General features: G+C 38.8%; 2 protein-coding genes across 6 annotated transcripts in view; one reads left to right on the top strand and one right to left on the bottom strand.

Annotated features, from left to right (window-relative positions):
• AP1S2 (adaptor related protein complex 1 subunit sigma 2) overlaps positions 1 to 3,992 on the top strand; it is a 62,862-nt gene extending 58,870 nt beyond the window's left edge. The window contains exon 5 of one of the 3 annotated variants that reach the window (XM_039496743.1): positions 3,262 to 3,992. In XM_039496743.1, the coding sequence (XP_039352677.1) occupies positions 3,262 to 3,288 (27 nt within the window). In that variant the 3' untranslated portion in view covers positions 3,289 to 3,992. Of the gene's footprint in view, positions 1 to 2,847; positions 3,023 to 3,261 lie in introns of those variants that run through there. The other 2 variants (XM_039496712.1, XM_039496686.1) reach the window with 2 other exon arrangements.
• Positions 1 to 19,453, bottom strand: part of ZRSR2 (zinc finger CCCH-type, RNA binding motif and serine/arginine rich 2) — a 28,498-nt gene that overhangs the window by 7,602 nt on the left and 1,443 nt on the right. For all 3 annotated transcript variants that reach the window (XM_039496628.1, XM_039496613.1, XM_039496623.1), the window contains exons 2-11: positions 18,873 to 18,952; positions 18,294 to 18,366; positions 17,463 to 17,571; positions 14,448 to 14,534; positions 11,201 to 11,239; positions 9,283 to 9,398; positions 6,951 to 7,164; positions 2,816 to 2,871; positions 2,424 to 2,533; positions 991 to 1,474 (exon numbers count right to left, since the gene is read on the bottom strand). In XM_039496628.1, coding sequence (XP_039352562.1) covers positions 991 to 1,474; positions 2,424 to 2,533; positions 2,816 to 2,871; positions 6,951 to 7,164; positions 9,283 to 9,398; positions 11,201 to 11,239; positions 14,448 to 14,534; positions 17,463 to 17,571; positions 18,294 to 18,366; positions 18,873 to 18,952 — 1,368 coding nt within the window. The remainder of the gene's footprint in view (positions 1 to 990; positions 1,475 to 2,423; positions 2,534 to 2,815; positions 2,872 to 6,950; positions 7,165 to 9,282; positions 9,399 to 11,200; positions 11,240 to 14,447; positions 14,535 to 17,462; positions 17,572 to 18,293; positions 18,367 to 18,872; positions 18,953 to 19,453) is intronic.

The following is a 19,453-nucleotide window of genomic DNA, read 5'->3' as shown; positions in this document are numbered from 1 at the left end:
AAAGGCAGCACGTGAGCTGATTTTCAGTGGCACTCACACTGCTGGGTCCTGGCCACCAGTCTGGGGGGCTCTGCATTTTAATTTAATTTTAAATGAAGCTTCTTAAACATTTTAAAAACCTTATTTACTTTACATACGACAATAGTTTAGTTATATATTACAGACTTATAGAAAGAGACCTTCTAAAAATGTTAAAAATGTATTACTGGCACACGAAACCTTAAATTAGAGTGAATAAATGAAGACTCGGTACACCGCTTTTGAAAGGTTGCCGACCCCTCGTTTATAGTATCCCTGTAGTAATCTTTAGCCCTTACTTCACTTAAAAAAAACAACAACCCACTTTAGATTACCATGCCTTAACACTGCCGCCTTGATTTGTGCCCCAGCTAACTGGCTGAACCAAACACATGATCTCTACAACTAGCTCAAGGAACACAGTATTGAATATCAAGTGGGCTACTACTTAACCAATCACCTGTACACTCACTCCCTCTTGGTATTTTTATTCTCCGGGCTTGTACCTCTCTTTCCCCTCAGCAGGACCACCTCCGTGCTGTTCATACATGCAGAATTGGCTTGGTGTCACTAGCAGGCGAGGCAAAGTGACATTCAGAATCTTAATTTCACCCCCATATTCTTGCTGCGCAAGCACTGTGTGCAAGCAGCAACACAGGGAGCTTTCTTCCACGGTGGGGAGAATTTGATCCCTGATCTCCAGCTGATCATAGGATACATTCAGTTGTCTAGTCCAACAGGAAGGATTTACACAAAATATTGAATTCCCATGACCCTGTGGTAAATTTAAATAATTAAATCTGTTCCATTTTTCTTAAACTCTTAAGTCCTGCTTGGGTCATACTCATTTTAATACAAGATATACCCTAATGCAGTACAACATTATTCTTGGTACATAGCCATCTACTGCACACATGGTATCTTTGGTAACACTACAGTTGCTCAAGTGGCAACTCCTCAAAGAATTCTCACTTTTTTGGGAGGGGTTCATTACTTCTTCCTCTGCTATTTGACCTCTTTTTGCCCCGACTCCTGGACCGAGAGGAGCTTCTACTTCGGCTTCTGCTACGACCACGTGTACAACTCCGGCTTCTGCTGCGACTACGACCTCTCCTCTTCTTCCCTCTACTATGTGACTGCCTTCGTTCCCAACTTCTTGACCTGCTAGACCGCCGTCTTTTTTTGCTCTTGTGGCTACTTTTTTTCCTCTCTGATTCTCCATTTCTTTTGTAAGAATGATCTGGGCTGGGGCTGCTCCGTCTTCTTGACTTGCTGTAATAGTCCTCGTGATGGCCTGTTCTGTTTCTCCTTTCAGAGTTTTTAGCTGACTGATTGGTCCGTTCAGGAGAAATATGTATGTCTCTATTGGCCTCCCAAAACTCATTGTGTGGATTTCTGAATACGTGCAGAAAGTTGCAGTGTTTCCCTCTTGGGCATTTCTGTCTTTCAAATAAACCTGCAACAGATATTTTTATTTTTTAAAAAAGGTTATTGGCAATATTATATAAAGGCAACAATTCTGTTGTTTTTAATGTAATGTCAGCCATTTTAACTAAATATGTATTTTAAAAGATTTGTTGCACTTAATCTTTTGGCTTTTTCCACTATAGATATTTATACCACGCCCATCAGCCTCATCTACAAAGGAAAAACACACTTCAATTCTTTTCAAAAGATTATACTTTAATCTTACGCATGAGACACATCCATCCTGATATTAGTTTTAGCTTTTAAACATTCTAGTATGTCTTATGCTAAAGTGAGCTAGTAATTCTATAACTTAACTTTCCTAGTTATGTAAATTGGGCAGGATGGGTGTTAGTTAAATCTCAAGGATTTTAGGTAAAGGCATGAGTAAACCAGCCATTAAGCTGCATGGACTGGCCCCTTATAGCCTAAGTGCTATCCTGGAGGTAAGAAATTTCTGTTCAAGATAAATACATTTTGGATTGTAGCAAGACTGGGGTAAGAGTCAGCTAAATATAGTTATCACTGATCATAATGAAGAAGCTATGTTTTAACGTTTCAGAATCAGTTAGGTTGCTGGTTTTGAATGAGATATAAAACCAGACATCCTGCCTATTTTACAATCATCTGTTATCCCAAAGCACTCTTCCTAAAGGTTGAGGGTGTTACTGCATCCTAACTACAGTCAGTTTCCTAAATCCCCCCCAGCAATATCAGTTGGACACCATATACACTTCCGGCCCAAAGCTTGTGTAGTCGAGTTAGTGCACGTATTCAGTTTGTCGCCTTGCACCTCAAAAGGTTTCTGTACTGTAACTTTATGTGGATCTCTCTGATTTGAAAGCCTGTAAGACATCACTGCTTAATCTTTCAGTTCTCTAATAAGCCTTTCAGTAATGAGAGACTTTCCCTTTTATAAAGGTTTATCCCTGACATACCACATATAGCAGTTTTCCACCTTGTCACTGGGCAAAATTCACACTGAAGCTGTCGTCCTGCATACCATCGTCCATTGAATAGAGTAAGGGCTTCTTGACAGTCTCGCTCCCTTTAATTTAAAGATAAGGCAGCATGTAGCATTAGTGGGGATATCATACAATCCTTTAAATTCTGTTCTCTACCAAATTTGGACTCTTACTGCAGTGTGGGGATGAATCACTTAGATAAAATAGGGTTTAAGTGACATTCAAATTTAAGTAAAATGGAAATATGGAATTAAACCTTTTAGAACCCAACAGGAAAAAGTAAAATGTTGTTATTTGGGTACTGCTTATGATCTATGAGTATTTAACTGTCAAGCGTCATAAAGAGGTAACTGCAAAGCACTTACGACTGGTACTGAACATATACATTTCCCCGCAGGTGAGGCTCAAAGTTGCAGCTGACCTAAGAGGAGATGAAATGTTAGATTAAGGCTTCTGAAATACTGAGAGATCCACGTAGCTCATTCCTGATGGAATTATACTCACCCCAATTTGGCTCATATCTAGGGTGACAAGAACGTGAAAGTATTTTATTTATCAATTCTTCTGGCCTGGTTTTCACATACAGGTTTAATAAAACTGAACACTTAGTTCTGATTAAATAGAAGTTTGTTTAAATTATTTTTTTTTTTGTGGTATGTGTGAACAACATTTAAAATGGTTTGCTTTGATGTTAAACATAGGAGTTTTCTTTTCCCCTATAGCTGACAGCGTTTAGTTGAACACACCCACACACACCCCTCCTCATACTACACCTCATGCTCTGTTAATCAGGTTGTGTTTTATTCTCTAGAATGGCACCCTGGATAGGCAACACTGATGTGTCACCACATGATTAATCCTCCTGATTACATGGCGTTCTCTCCAGCTGGACTGTAAGAAGGCATCACCAATATTACAACAGCAGTCAACACCAGCTGGACTTTTAATAGCTAAAGATAGTTAGTAGTAATAAATGGTAGAAGTGCTGCTGGAACTCCTAATGCTCATCATTAGACACAAACAGCACTTATAGGAAAGGAAAAACTGACAAGACAAAGGGGAGATTGAATAAGGAGACAGAAAAACAACAGAGGTGAAAAATCAGGTATGAAAATATAGCCACGACACGTATTTCATCAGACAAGCAATGCTGACACTGGAAAAGTTTGCTATTTTGGGAGGTCATGGGAGCAACAGCAAGAATGAAATCGCCAGGAGTGTAAAAAAGTGTTGGGGGTCGCCACTCTTTTAAATATGAGATACTCCAGCTCTGCAGTGGGCACTAAGCACTAATTCCTAATTTCACATAAAACCATCTCAATCTGACTAGGAATAAAGAGCTCAGTTTAAGACAGGAGAAAAAAGGCTACTACGCAAATAGCTCTTAAATATTTAGCCCCTGCTGCTGTTTTCTTTCCTGTACTGTTCCAAAAAGTTGGTTTATTCCACTGAAAGTGATTTAAAAGCTCTTTTGCTAGCATGGTTTTGTTGCACAAATAGATTTTTCTAATCTTTGTGAAATTTTACATAAAGGCACGTTATTTCAGATTTAATTTACTGATCAGACTTAAGTTACCCAGGTTGAAAATGCTTAGGATAGGAATTTTCAGACAGATATAAGTGAAATACTTGAATATAGAGAATGTGGTATTAGCTTATTAGTAAGTAGTGATACAGCCAACATTTCTGGCTCAGACACTGTAAAATAACTCAAGCCATTAGATCTGGCATAGGCAACCTATGGCACGTGTGCCGAAGGTGACACGCAAGCTGATTTTCAGTGGCACTCACACTGCCCGGGTCCTGGCCGCCAGTCCAGGGCGCTCTGCATTTTAATTTAATTTTAAATGAAGCTTCTTAAAACATTTTAAAAACCTTATTTACTTTACATATGACAATAGTTTAGTTATATATTATGGACTTATAGAAAGAGACCTTCTAAAACTTACTGGCACATGAAACCTTAAATTAGAGTGAATAAATGAAGACTCAGCACACCACTTCTGAAAGGTTGCCGACCCCTGCATTAGATATAGAAAGGCCCCACAGCAGCATAATGCAGGCAAGCTTTTACCAATAGTGTGCCACAGATCACACCATTGACATGCAAGAAATAAGCCGTGTGCACACTAGGGAATTTTATAAAAATACCTACCAGTGCAAGTATCAGAGGGGTAGCCGTGTTAGTCTGGATCTGTAAAAGCAGCAAAGAATCCTGTGGCACCTTATAGACTAACAGACGTTTTGCAGCATGAGCTTTCGTGGGTGAATACCCACTTCTTCGGATGCAAGACTCTTGCATCCGAAGAAGTGGGTATTCACCCACGAAAGCTCATGCTGCAAAACGTCTGTTAGTCTATAAGGTGCCACAGGATTCTTTGCTGCTTCTACCAGTGCAAGTTAGCCGATGGTAGCTTTAGTGTTGACAAGGCTCTTCAGCTTCAAGTGTTTATCACCATGTTAGTTAAACCTGATGAAAAGCAGGTTTAATTGCCATGGCGGTATAACTGAGATTGGCATTAGGAGCACTGTCTATACCTGGACTGGTGGGAATTTGTTGTTGTCTTGTCTCACAATAATTATGTCAGGCATGAAATTGGAGAAGGAATTAGGTGACTCCTACATGGTTCTTTGTAAGGGCTTGATGCAAGGTGTCAAATCTGTACAATATTACATTCAAAGACATAGGTGGTTGTGAAAGCCTGCTCCTGAAACATCTTGCAGAGTGCATATATCTTGGTCCTGTGTCTGCTGATGTTCATTCCTACAGTGTCCTTACTCTCACAATAGTGGATGTTATTTTCTGAAATCCTTTGGTATCAGAAGATCTTGTCTTTCAACCATTTATTTCAGCAAATATTTTCCTTGATAAGGCATCAATATCCTCAACTATTGTCATTCCAACGTGTGTTTCAGATCTTCCAACTTTGGCCAGATCACCAGCTAACTCAACTCCTGTATATACTACTGTGTAATGAAATCCCATAAAAAAAAAAAATCAGTGTATTGCTTTGCTTTTTGATCCCCCAAGTCTCATTATCAACAATGCAATTCACAGCATTCAGGTGGGAATTTTGTTTTGTAATACAATTCCCAACAATGGACAAGTGTATTGTACAACAAGAGAAAAATATTTTTGGGGAAAGGAAAGGTAGAGAGTCCAACAAAAGGAAAGAGGGTGGAAGGATAAAAATGGAAAACAATCAGGACTGGTCATGAGAAGATATTTCTTTTTCTTGGAATAGATCAGAATTAAGGCTGTCAGAAAAGAAAATTGTGGTTTTTTTTGGTTCAAAGGTTGTAGCCAGAATTGATTAAAGTTGCGGTTTTGGTGTGGAGAGTTGGCCTCAGGCACAGAGACCTCTGAAGGCCTGTGGGGGGCTGCAACTTCTGGGGCTCCGCTGTCCCAAGCCCTGTGCCTGTGGGAGGCACAAGTCCCAGCCCGGCCCCATTCACTTAGGCCTCCCCAAGCCCATCCTCTGATGCAGCTGGGCAGCCACAGAAAGTGAAGTCCTCAAGATCACACAGAAGCACCTTCTTGGCAGACCTAGCTCACATCACTTGGTGGAGGCAAAAAGCAGGGCCGAGTGGAGGCAGCAGCCCTCACCACAGAGCTTGGGTGGTGAGCAGGACAAGCCTCCTGGGAAGCCTGGCCTCAACCCACATGGATCCCTGTCCCCATCCTTCTCATTGGCCTCCGCCCCCACCTGCTCACGATGAAGGGGCAGCCGGGCCAAATTTGATTGAGTTGCCCTGCAACCTGGTGCAGGAGGTCCAACCCTGCTCAAACTTGCAGCAACTATAAAAAGCTGGTGTTTGGTCAAAGCTGCAGTTTCTACAACAAATTGTACCATTTCTAACTGGTCATGTACTATTCAAATATTTTACTTTCATACTAGTTCAATTTGTCAAACAAATATTTTTCTGCTCTTCACCAAGCCGTAGTAGCAAGTTACATTTTTTAAAAGTGAATTAAACAGAAAGTGAACTGTGTTCTAAATAAATCAAGCATATAACCATTTTACTCCATTAAATTGCCATAGACATAGCTTGTAAGGGGACGGGGGGAAGGTGAGGGACGCACTGCCATGACAGCACAGCTACCTTTACTTGGCCTAAAAGGCTTAGTCCTTGGGCTAGTAGGTGGTTGGTAACATTTTCCAGCCTTGAAAATGATCTGAAAATCTGCTGGACTGCTCGAAAGCTTACTAAGATGGGGGCTGAGAAATAAGAAGATTGTTTCAAAAGGTAATTTTATAGATATGTTGTGAGTTTGTCCCAGAATAAGTTTTGGGAGGGATTTCACCTGTAACTTGAAGAAATACAATCCTCTGTGATGACACAGATTAGTTTACAGGTACCATCAGAAATATGCAGTTTAAATTGAGAAACTGTACATTAAACTTAGCTATGGCATATTCTACAATTGAGATTTACAGTAGTCAAAACTGGCAAAGGAACAATGAGAGGTGATGATTATCATTGGGCTCATATGCATACCTTGAATTGAATAACCTTTCCCACATTCTTGAACTCAGGCAGTACATCTTCATAGAAGTCTAAGAACTGCTGGTAGGTTTCCTCCTCACTGTATTCAAGACTCGCATCTGTATCATAGTCATCTCTTCTACACTGCTCCATCCCAAATGTAACAAACATACCTCTGATCAGAAGCGTCTGACTAGATGTTGGGTAGTTATGTTTGCGGGAACACCTATATAATTTATGGTAAAGAAAAAAACACCTCACTTTAAGCAAAGGCTACACTGCTAAAGCTGCAAACATTTGCTATTTCTAGACCCACTAACAGCTCTGAATTGCAAGAAAATATTCTAAAAAGGAGCTTCATTAGTGTAATTATGGGAATCAGCATATTTCAAGGTGTAAAGCAGCTCATTCAAGACAAGTTTCCTGATAGTTTTAAAGCATCCTGCCATATACAAATGCCATCAGTGTTCACAAACACACAAAAAATCATCAGTTAGAAATTTAAAAAACGATGAAAGGCATTTATTCAAATGCTGCTATTTTGAAATATCTGTTCAATTTTTGAAGAGTCTTGCAAGACATTTTAAAGTCTTACTTCTGTAAGAGCCCCTCCTTTCTTCTCCACAAAATTAAATAACTCTTATTGAAGTAAATGAAATTACTCTCATCCAATTGGGAAGGGGAAGAAAAATTAGGCCTCAGGTTGTGAACATCTGCAGCTATGGAAGTACCACATTTTACAAGTGACAGCTCTGCACAGAAGTTCTATTTTAACCTACATCACATCATATTGGTGGCCATAAGTGGCCTTCAGATGCTGCAATACAGTGTTCACCATAACAGCCTGAAGCTCAGTGAGTAATCTCCCTGACTTGCTTCTGAATGAGAAGGGTTTCACTATGCTTTAGGATCTCTGCTTCAAATACTCCCTTGTTCACCCAGGGTAACTGAGTCAAAAAGCTCTGTCCAAAATGTGCTAGTTCCTTCTTGGAAGCACACTTTGGAGGATACAACTTAAATATAATGCAGTTAAACTACCACATTTATTAAAACTCTATACAAACAAACCTTATATGATAGGAAACTAAAATTGGAAAATATAGAAACCATGTTACTATAAAGCTAGTAGGTTTGTTCATGATATAGTAACGTAGAACCTCGTTTATCTAACCCTCCATTTTCCTGCTCACCGCATTAACCAAACAACCAAGACTCCAGGGCCAGAAGTGCTGCTAGCTAGTGCTGCAGCATTGAACTCTCTCATTCTCCAGATTATCCCACTTTCTGATTATCCAATCTGGCCCCGGTCCCAATTAGATCAGTTAAACGGGATTCTGTTATACTGGATCAGACCAATGGTCAATCTAGCTCAGTATCAAGTCTGACAGCGGCAAAGAGCAAATACTATAGTGAAAGGTGCAAGCCCTGTAACAGACAACTATGGAATAGGCTGTCGACAGAAAGAGAGTTTCTTCCTATCTCCAAGCAATTACTGATTGACATATATTCAGATCCTATCTACTATAAATGTTTTCATTTTTGACACGAGTCTAACTTCAACATGTACACTTCCACTGCTTATTTATGAATTATACAAAAAGGCTTCATTTCACGTTTAATTTTGTTTCCTTTCAATTTGATGGTATGACCCCTTCTGTTATTGCAAGATGGTAAGAGTACCCTACTGACCTTCTGTACCATTCATTTTATATATTTCATCACAGAAAAATGCCAAAGAAAGGCAACACACGTGATTCAAGTCATGGGAACACATTAGGGCTTATTAAGTTTTCAGAGGCAATAAGTAAGATTAGAGCACTTTTTGAGAAAGCATACTAAATTAAATGGACGATGTGCAATGATCATGTGTACTGTACAAATAATGAGATACTGGAAAGTCACTTGACACATCCAGTCATGCAGATGTACACTACCTTGCTTTTGTAGCTGTTTTAGGCGCAGTGTATGCAAATTAATTAAGACATCTGACTGGATATATTCTTTTGGAGCTGCACCAATAATAACAGGAAACTGGATATACTCTGATGGCATAATGGTCTACCACTGCAAATGCTTCTGCTGAAACAGTCAGTCTGGTCCCAGTTTTGATCTGACTATTAGCAGTTTGATGTTCTAATAAAAAATGGATAACCCAATTCTGACTGTGCACTGCTTTTACTCTCAATTCACAGCTGTATAACTGAGAACAGAATCCTATCTAATAAGTCTACAGGAAACCCATCAAGCAATAGTGAGGAGATAAATCTGGTCACAAACCTGTAAGAAATCCCAAAGGACCTAACCCCTTTAAACCATGTTATATTCCCAACATTTGACCAGTTACCTGTCTCCAAATCTGCAGGATCCTGTTTTGATATAAAATGGGCAATTAGCTCTATCTTTCTCCGTTCCTATGTTCTCTGGGGGTTCTGGGTTATGCCAGGTAGCGCCATTTTCCAGCTGTTTAAAAATACCATTAACATATCATTACCTTAATGAGCGGAACACAGTAAAATAAATATATAAATAAATGTGACAGCAAGGAGTCAAATTCAATACTTATGTAACTCAATGTTATCTCCTTTGAAACCCAGGTGACTTTGAACCAAGTATTTTAAATACTGCTCTCTATGGTCATCCAAGTGCCTCTAATCTATCCAAAGATGGACAGCTCTTCCTTGGAAACTCTACACAAAATGAACTTAAGATCACAAATGGAAATTTTCCATTTGCCAGAGTCCAGGATACATTAAGTTTTTACAAACAATGACAATACTCAGTCCTTACACTGGACTTACACCCTCAAAGAGAATTACAAATATTCTTTCTTGCATTAGGGTAGCCCACCATTCTAGCATAGGGGGATCCTCGGGGAAGAGACCTACCTGACAGCAAAGCAACTCCAGGACTGGGAGAGTGTAACAGTGGCTAAAGACACTTATGCATCCCCTTTCCTGAACTGGGCTGAATGCTTTCTGGCAGGAACTGAGGGTTGGGTCCATTAATTTATCCTTACAACAGCCCAGGGAAGTAGGTAAACAAGTATCAATTTTTATGCAGATAAGAAAAATGAAGTACTAAACTTAAAGTAACTTGGCTCAGGGCCACAAAAAAAATCTACCAGAGCTATGACTGGGATTAAAACGCAGGAATTCCTCATTTCTAGTTCTGTACTCAAGCCACTGGCCTGGGACTCCTAAAATGCAGTATGAGATTACCAAATCGCAAATGTTTGTTGACTAGAAGAAAAGTTGGAAGCACCCTTAAAAAGGTGAATGTTACACCCACTTTACTAAGCAAAGCAGTTTGGAAAAGTGTTGAAGTAGCGCTTCTCACATTAAACAAACTGAAAGCTATGATTATGTACAGTTGGCACTTCTACTGGTGATAGCACCATTTGGGAGAGGGCAGGAGCAGAATGACATTTGTGGCTTCAGCAGTGGTAGAACTCACCAACTGAAACCTTGTCTCTTTCAATTTCAAACTCCAGTATACTACATGTTCCCTTTGTTTCTCTCCCAGAAGTGCCAAAGGTGGATTTAGAGCCCTAGTAAAAACAGTCAAAGCAGTTTTCCATCCAGATTTTGTCAATTAGAAGTTTAGTTCCCTTGCTCAGTCTAAATATAATGGAGAATCCAACACTATTCCAACGTGGCTAATATCAATCAACTCTGAAATGGGTAACTATAATTAAGTTTACTTTTCAGATAGGTGCAAGAGTCCATTCAGTGCAAGAATCTTTAGAAACCTTTACTGCCTGGGTGAGATAAAATGAGTTGTTTTCTTTTAAAGAAATGGAGAGACTGAATTCAGGCACTGAGATCTAATTTAAGAACATTCTGCAGATTTTAATACTTTTTACCAATTCGAGATCTGCACTCTTCCAGGTACCTAACTGTTCCCTCTTTATTTCAGAATCAGTACTCTCTCCTGCTGCAGTGCTTTTATTCAAAGAAAACATACCATCATATCAAGTCTTCAGTGGCCCAGAAAGCAGAATCCCAAAGTCATTTTAGACCTGGCTCTCCTGAACAGACACAAGCACGCAAAGCTGCACTGCTACCAAGGAGCCACAAATGTGCTTAATTATATGTTCCAGATAGTAAATACATTGTTTATGGCTAATGAAAATCATTACATATTAAATTATACAAGGCCATTAGCTTCTCTTCAGAAGAGATGAATATCATTCCAGAAGACAAACGTCAGATGGTAGTCAATAGTCATCTTTCAGTTCTTTATTGAAAAGAGACTGAACATACCTGACTTTCAGCTTGATCCAGCATCTTCTGCACAGCTTCCTATAAATGGTGCAAACACAGGACTAGTGAAAACCCTGAAGGGAGGTAACTCATCTGGTTTCTTTAGTTAAGAACCTAATTTGCAATATTTAATGACTATACACGGTAAAGAAGTGTGGTGGTTTGTTTTTAAAAACACTGAAAATTTATTTTTTGCTTTGCAATAAGTCAGACCACCTATAATGTTAAAGGATACATCTGAGAAGACTTCAATGTAGATGCGTGTTTTCTAATATCTAAATGCTAGAGCATTTCACAAAGTTACTTTTGAAACTAGTAGTTTTCTTTCTCCACTTTTGCTGCCACTGAACTATATGTTACTTTGCACACCTAAACATATCTGTGGCACTAACAGTTTGCTTGATAAGTGAGCATAAATACAAAATGGAATTCAGGACAAGCCAAGAGAAGTGACCACTTAAGTTTAAAATGCATTTTTAATAAGTTAGCTTTGGATTTTCCTAGTCATAGGTCTCTTTGCATACACACTGCCCACTCAGTAACATTTATAGCAAAAAAGTTTTGGATTTTATTTTAGCTCTGGTGTTCTCAAGCTTTTTTATGGACTGAACCACGTATTAATAATGAATGGCTCATGGACTCAACTCCCCTCCCAGTCACAATCATGTGGACCACTTCCCTTCTGAGTGTTGATCATATATAGTTCCTGGGCAATTACAGCAATCGTTTACACTGAAGAGCAATTTTAGGAGAGTATGTAATGTATTTATATTGATTTTAATGCAATTTAGCAGCTGAAATAAAGTGCAGAGTCAGGACCATTTGACCACGTAATTGTCTGTGGACCACCATCAGGTGACCACGAAGAATTCAGGAACCAGTTTTAGCTAACAATTCACAAATTTCCGATGGCCAGAAGCAACAAATATGCACTCCCTTTAGTTTAAGCATGACATTTATTCTGTCAGCTCGGTAGTGCTCTTCTACACTGTCTACTGGATTCCAGGAATTCACAACTAACACCATATTTCTACCACTCTCTTCCCCTTTAGTTCTCATTTTAATCTTTCTATTGTTTTCTCTTCTCTCCACTTCAGTCCACCCCACCATGTTTGAGGTTCTCCCCATACCTTCATCTTGGTTTGAACATCTAGAATCATACACAGAAGACATGCATCATAGCAACTTTCTGTTAAGTGGAGGGAGAGGGGGAGTGGTGGATGGAACTGCTTTTGCAGCCAGACAGCACAATATTCCCAGCTCCTGTTTACCCAGGTAATGAGGGACATCATTCTGCCCCAGCTGGATAAGTGCTGACTGCTGAACCAAGTCCAACCGCCCTTTCCTTCCTTTACAGTCTCCACTCTTTCATTCCATTTGGATCAGTCTTCTATTCTCCTAGTCTACTGTCCACTTCTACCATTCACCCCCATTTTACTTTATCTAGATCAGTGATTCTCAAACTTTTGTACTGGTGACCCCTTTCACACAGCAAGCCTCTGAGTGCGACCCCCCCTTATAAATTAAGAACACTTTAAAATATATTTAACACCATTATAAATGTTGGATGCAAAGCGGGGTCTGGGGTGGGGGCTGATAGCTTGCGACCCCCTGTGTAATAACCTCACGACCCCATGAGGGGTCCTGACCCCCCGTTTTGAGAACCCCTGATCTAGATGATCATATCTGTGTCTTGGTGGCTGCCGCCACCCATATCACTTCTTCAGTAGTTCCTGAGAGAGATTGACAATTCCTGTCAGTGTTACTCTTTTGCTTCTACTGGAGAAGTACAGTAACTCCCCACTTAAAGTCATCCCGGTTAACGTTTTGTTATTACGTTGCTGATCTATTAGAGAACATACTCATTAAAGTTGTGCAATGTTCCATTATAAGGTTGTTTGGCTTGCCCCGCTCTGCCTACCCGCCCAGCGCTCCTGCGAGGAACGGGGTTGGGGCACAGGGGCTTGCCCTGCTCCACCCGGGGAGTGGGCAAGCCCCCATGTCCCGACCCCCGACAGGCGCGCCAGGTGGGCAGAGCAGGGCATGCCTCCTCACCCCGACCCTGCTACGCCCCTGCCTCAACCAAGCTTCACAATCATTGGTGAGTACGGTATTAAATTGTTTGTTTAAAATTATTTTAAAACGTATACAGTATATTTATATAATGTCTTTTGTCTGGCGAAAAAAACTTCCCTGGAACCTAACCTCACCCTCCCCCCCCGCATGTATAATAATTCTTATGGGGAAATTGGATTAGTTTAAAGTAACATTTTTCAGGAACATAATTCCAACGTTAAGCGAGGAGTTAAGGTATTATGTACAGTAGCCTCAGTGCTACCTTCCATTATTAAAAGCAGGAGGGAAAACTACTTGTTCTCTCTCCTCTCCTGCTGCAGCTACTTGAAGATGGCAGTGGGCTGAATCACATCTTTGTTTCTGGTGAAGCAGCTCTGAATGAAACTGAGTAGGATCAGATCAGTTTTCATCTCTTGCTGCTCTGGAGAAGTTGAAATGAGATGGATGAACTCCAGAAAGTTGTGATCATCCTTCCCCTGATGACCTGACTTTGGACCTTTGTAGGAGGAAATCCAGGAGGACAGCTACAATCTCTCTAAATTCTAAGCAGATACTCTACCAAATAACTTTTTTTGGTTAAATTAATTATACAGCTGTTAACACTTTTCAATATTGTGTTCTTCCCCACCCAACAAGTTATGAAAAAGATACATCCTGATGAATGAGTCAGGTAAAGAGGACCTGTAAAATCTTTTGAGTAAGAACACTGTTAAGGAACAGCAGCAATGTAATTCCAGATCAATGTAAGGAAATTTTTTAAAATGATTACATTAAGGTTGATCAGCTGTCTGATAGGGAAAACATACAATACTATGTTAAGAGTTATCTTTAACATGTCACATGTTAAGTGCACATGAGAGAACGGGTGCCAGCAATATACCTTCATATTTTCCCAATGCAAATAATTACAGGGGAAGTGTAATACAAGAAGCCATATGTTGCTACACAAACTGAAGGACTGAGGCTATTTTTGTTTAGTTTTTATCCCCAATATAAGGCTTCATTAAAATAAAATACAGAGGGTCTATTTCCAGGTCTCAGAAAAACACCCATCAATTATTTCCATTCCCCATTTTCTAACGCTAATAAACAGATGCATAAAGTCAAGACTGTTACATCTGGTACTGTAAGAGGATATGCAGTGTGTTTATCCTCCTAGTGCAGGCATCACCTCTCTTTCTCTCTTCTCCTGTTGCTTCTGCTCCTCCTCTTCTCTCTCCTTCCTTTGCTGTTCTTCCCATTCTTCTTTTATCTTTCTCTTTACGAGAAGAAAGATAAACTGTTCATTTTTCTTGGTAAGTGATTAAAAGAATATTCTTTCAAAAATACAATACATACACATATGTATGTGAATGAGAAAACTATAGGTAAATCCAAAACCATCACCCAGGGTGGACTGATTTATATCAAAGCAACTTAAATTGTCGATTTTAATTAGGTTTTAAATCACCAAGCAATAAACCCTGATTTAAATCTTTAATTTTAATCCTGTTTTGCATTTATACATCTTAATTATTTTCCTAAAGAAGTGTTGATTCTCATTGTTTGGTAATCATTATAACTTGTTGATTTGCAACTAAATGTAGCCTTTCCACTAAATTTGGTACTTTTTGCAAACCAGGATACACAATATATATCTATATACATTTAAGCAATTATACAGCTTAACTTACATTTATTTAGATTCTTAATGTTTAAATTTTTTATATGGTAAAAAATCGTAAGTGATGCATTTCTTATTTACTAGATAATTTTGTACCTGCAATCTGTGTCGGGCTTTATTTGGATGGATATTTGAATTCAATTAAACATGCACAAAGACAGCATTTTAAAATTTTTGTTATTAAATAACACTACCTGCAATGCACTGGGATACATAAGAAAAAGGTTAATTAAAACATGTTTTGTATCTAAACTGATTTATTAAACAAAGGAAACAATCTGTAAAGATTTCAGAGTGGTAGCCGTGTTAGTCTGTATTAGCAAAAACAATGAGGAGTCCTTGTGGCACCTTAGAGACTAACAAATTTATTTGGGCATAAGCTTTTTTGGGCTAAAACCCACTTCATCAGATGCATGGAGTGAAAAATACAGTGAGCAGTATAAATATTACAGCACATGAAAACATGGGAGCTGCCTTACCAAGTGGAGGGTCAGTGCTAACGAGGCCAACTCAATTAAGGTGGAATTGGCCTATTCTCAACAGTTGACAAGAAGCGGTGAATACCAAAGGAGTAAAAGAGTGAATTGAACTGATCACCAAGTCCTTCAAGATTTTAGAACTAGTCGATCTTATCCTCTTACATCGAGACTGGTAGAAGAAAATATGCTTTTTCAACTCCCCATTGGTTTCTTAACTCTGAATGAACTACAATAATGTAATTGAATTTGCTGAATAAACTGAGATGAAAACAGTATTGTCTATGCATCTGCAGAAGAGCTACTGCTATCAAAAGCTGGCTCAGCGCTTCAGCAAACTCTGATTCCAGGTGCTCAGCCAGTGACTTCCACCAGTTCACTGGTTGACTTTCTTCAAAACTTGGCAGCAAGCATGTATTGCTTAAATATTTTTATTTAATGTAAATTATTTTAATAGATTATAATAAAACTAGTGTGATGGGTCATTCCATATTCTTTATGAAAATATGCTTATGATATGAACATGACATAATTGAAATATACTTTATGCATGATGGCTCATGTGAGATATTATTGGAAAAGGTTATTTACTGAATGTGATTATCCAATTTGTATGCCTGTATCAGTTCTGTATCTGAAGTTAGGAATATTGACTATGTATCTGTATTTCAACTATGCTATTTTGGGTGATACCCCAGCTAATACTTCAGGTACAACAATGAAAAAGCCAGACAGTGCTGATGGCCCATCAGCAAGAGACAACAGACTGTAAAAGAGCTTAGTCTTCCTATGAACATGTGGGTCAGCCTGTGAAGAACGGCTTCAGGGGCCCTACAGAGGCATGTGACCATGTCACCTGATGCTGGAACCCATCTTGAATTCTGTACTTTTTCAGGAGAAGCTAGGGAGGGGGGGTCAAACTAGGAAACAAAGGACTCCTGCCTTATGCAAATCCTATTTAAGGGTGGGGAGTGAGGTAAGCCAGGTCATCAGTTCTCCCCTGCTACCCCACCCAAGATGACTACTGGAAACAACTAAGACTGAACTGAGGGAAAGAACTGTACCTAGGCTGGAAGGGCGTCTGACCTGTGAAGATTATTAGAACCATATTTAGGGTGAGAACTTACATGTAACCAGTTTCTTTAGTGTATTAAGCTTAGTTTGTGTGCTCTGTTTTATTTTCTTAGTAATCTGCCTTGTTCTATCTGCTACCTCCTTAACTATTTAAAATACACCTGTTATAGTTAATAAATTTATTTCTGTTTTACAATATAATCCAGTTTATGTGATTTCTGAAGGGGGGGGGGAGTTGAGCAGACCCTCCTCCACATTAAGGGAAGAAGCAAATTTCATATAATTTTGGGTTTGAACTCCAGCGGGGGGGGGAGGGGACGGGGGGGACGACACACACGACGGAAAGACGGGTGAACATCTGGATACTGTGGCAAGTCCCTTAAGCTGAGCCTTCCCAGAGCAGATCTCTGTCTCTCTGTGCAGCTGGGTGTGGCCCGGCAGGTGTGCTGGGCTGGAAAAGGCTGGGGAGCCTAGCCCAGCAAGACCAGGTAAAAGGGGGCCCAGGCTGGCAGAATAGTCTGACTCAGTGATGGCCCAGCACACCAGGTGACATCCCAGGAGGTCCAACCCATCACAAATAGGTCTTAACATATTTCATATTGTCATTTCAAATTTAAATTTTAAGTCAGCACAATTTGTAACACTAAACCTGTATTTATTTATTTTGTAAATCTGATTTTTAAATTTTAAAAAATTAATTGAATTTTATCCATCCTGCCATCAACCATGCTCTATATATTGTAACCTTTCCAGAATTGAGTTTTTAGATTTATGTCAAGGGTGGCCATAGCATTGGATAGATATCCTTTGGTGAGGAATGATTTGTATGTTTTTTAAGATCAAAACTGAAAAAAATAAACATACTAGACTTCTAAGCATTGTGTAGCTGCTATGCAACAGAAAGACATTAATATTTCCCCCAAATGATGAGCAGTATATTACAGTTAAATGCTGTTCTCAATTTATACTTCACCTCCTCTTCCTCCTGAAGTCTTCTCATGGCCTCTTCCTTTTCTTTCTTGAGCCTGAAGTCTTCTTGAGCCTTTTCTTCTCTCAGCAACCATTCCTCATGTAGTTTTTGCCTACCAATAAAATGAGATGCTACTTAGCAAGAGAAGTCCAGTGTTCATCAGTAGTTTGTAGACATACTTTTGTTTATATTTCAGGTGCCATGGTTGCAGGCTTATTAAACATAGTTATAACTATTTAACATAGCAAAATATTACAATTTTTTTTCCTTAACATTACATTTCCCCCAAAAGGTGCTTATTTACATTCTTTTGATACCAAAGTGCCATTTTGATTTTGGAAAAATGTAGGAGAATTGAACAGAATTTTAGAGTTATACTTACGTTTTTATTCTGTTGCCAGATTACGAGTTTCTTGGGATATGCTTCCAAATAGATTAACATTAATTCTGGACAGGACTAGAACATATTATATTATGTTCAGCCACGTGTTTGCGGGCTATAATAGTCAGCCATATGTTTGCTGCTTATCCTTGGAGCTAAAACTAGGCAAAATGCACCTATTTAAATTTTCCAATTTAGTGATTTTGGATAAATTGTTGCATATGTTATGGATACAAGGAAGTCCAGTTTATCTGAAATTGCTGAGCAGGGGAAACTCAGTTGGATCCACAGTTAATTTTTCAGAGAAATTTGACTGTACACTACATAATTTGGATAAAAATAGATTTTGATTTATGAAATATAATTGTCAGAGATTTCAACATGAAATTAAATAAAAGACTAAACGACGATTTTTCAACTGCAGATATTATTTTAAACTCTAGATTATTTACCTTTCAGCCTCAAGTTGTTTTTCTTCTTCCAGTTCCTCCTCTTCAGGCAGTGGTTCACTTTTTTCTGTGATTTCTGACGAAAAAGTAACATGTCCCTGTACATAAAGCTAAATATAACCTTTCTCCTGGCCTTCACCACTATATATAAACAGAAATGCTATAATATAAACCTTCAAATTAGGGCTACACTAGTTTTTGGGTTTTTTTAAATTAGTAAACATCAAAAATGCCATTTCTTCAGAGATATTCATGTGTTAGTGTACACGCTTTCCTTTACTCTTGTAGATTTAAACTTAAGATTTATTTAAAAAACCTTTAAGAACCTTCAAAAATATTTAGTACATATTGTTTTACGTCATCTGACACTGTATGTGGGTAATAATGCACCACATGCTCAGATCGCCTAAAGGAAATTTTTATTTTATAAATCTCATTCTTCTGGAGCATCATTAAAATTGTGTCTTCTGGTCCTTCAAATAATATGGCTCACATTTTAACGTTCCTTTCTTTTTCTTTATGACAAGAAAAAATAACTGGTACATCCTAACAAAGTAGCAACAAAAAAGACTTATCTATTACCTGAATCTCTTAATCTGGCAAGTGCTTGTCTCTTTTTCTTTCGTTTTTCTTTCTTCAGAATAGCTTTGTATTTTTTATGGCTAAAGATGGTAAAGTACATCACTTGTATTATGAAAGGTCATCAGCACATTTTTGTCGCATAGTTAAAAATTTCAAGGGTCTCATCAACACAAAAGTCATAAAATCAAATATACTAAATAACACCAAATAGTCACAGAAGCAGTATTTCTATACAAGTTTCAGACACTAGTTTAAAAAAAAAAAGCACCCAAACTTGTCTTCAGAACTCTGTCTGGCCAGTAGTAATAATTAAGGCTACATTTTAGTCTCGATATTTTTAGTAAAAGTCATGGATAGGTCACAGGCAGTAAACAAAAATTCACAGCCCGTGACTTGTACTATATATCCCTGACTAAATCTTAAATACACTGATTTAAATTTTCCAATCTAGTCATTTTGGATAAATTGTTGCATATGTTATGGATACAAGGAAAGACTAAATCTTGGGGAGGGGGGGGGACACAGGAGCACCACAGGTGCTTGGGGTGTGACTGGACATGTGCTGGTACTGGGGGAAAGGT

This window comes from Mauremys reevesii, linkage group 1, assembly GCF_016161935.1.
Source record: "Mauremys reevesii isolate NIE-2019 linkage group 1, ASM1616193v1, whole genome shotgun sequence".
NCBI lineage: Eukaryota > Metazoa > Chordata > Testudines > Geoemydidae > Mauremys > Mauremys reevesii.
The sequence above is the reverse complement of the archived record's forward strand: the minus strand, read 5'-3'. Positions and strand labels throughout refer to the sequence as shown.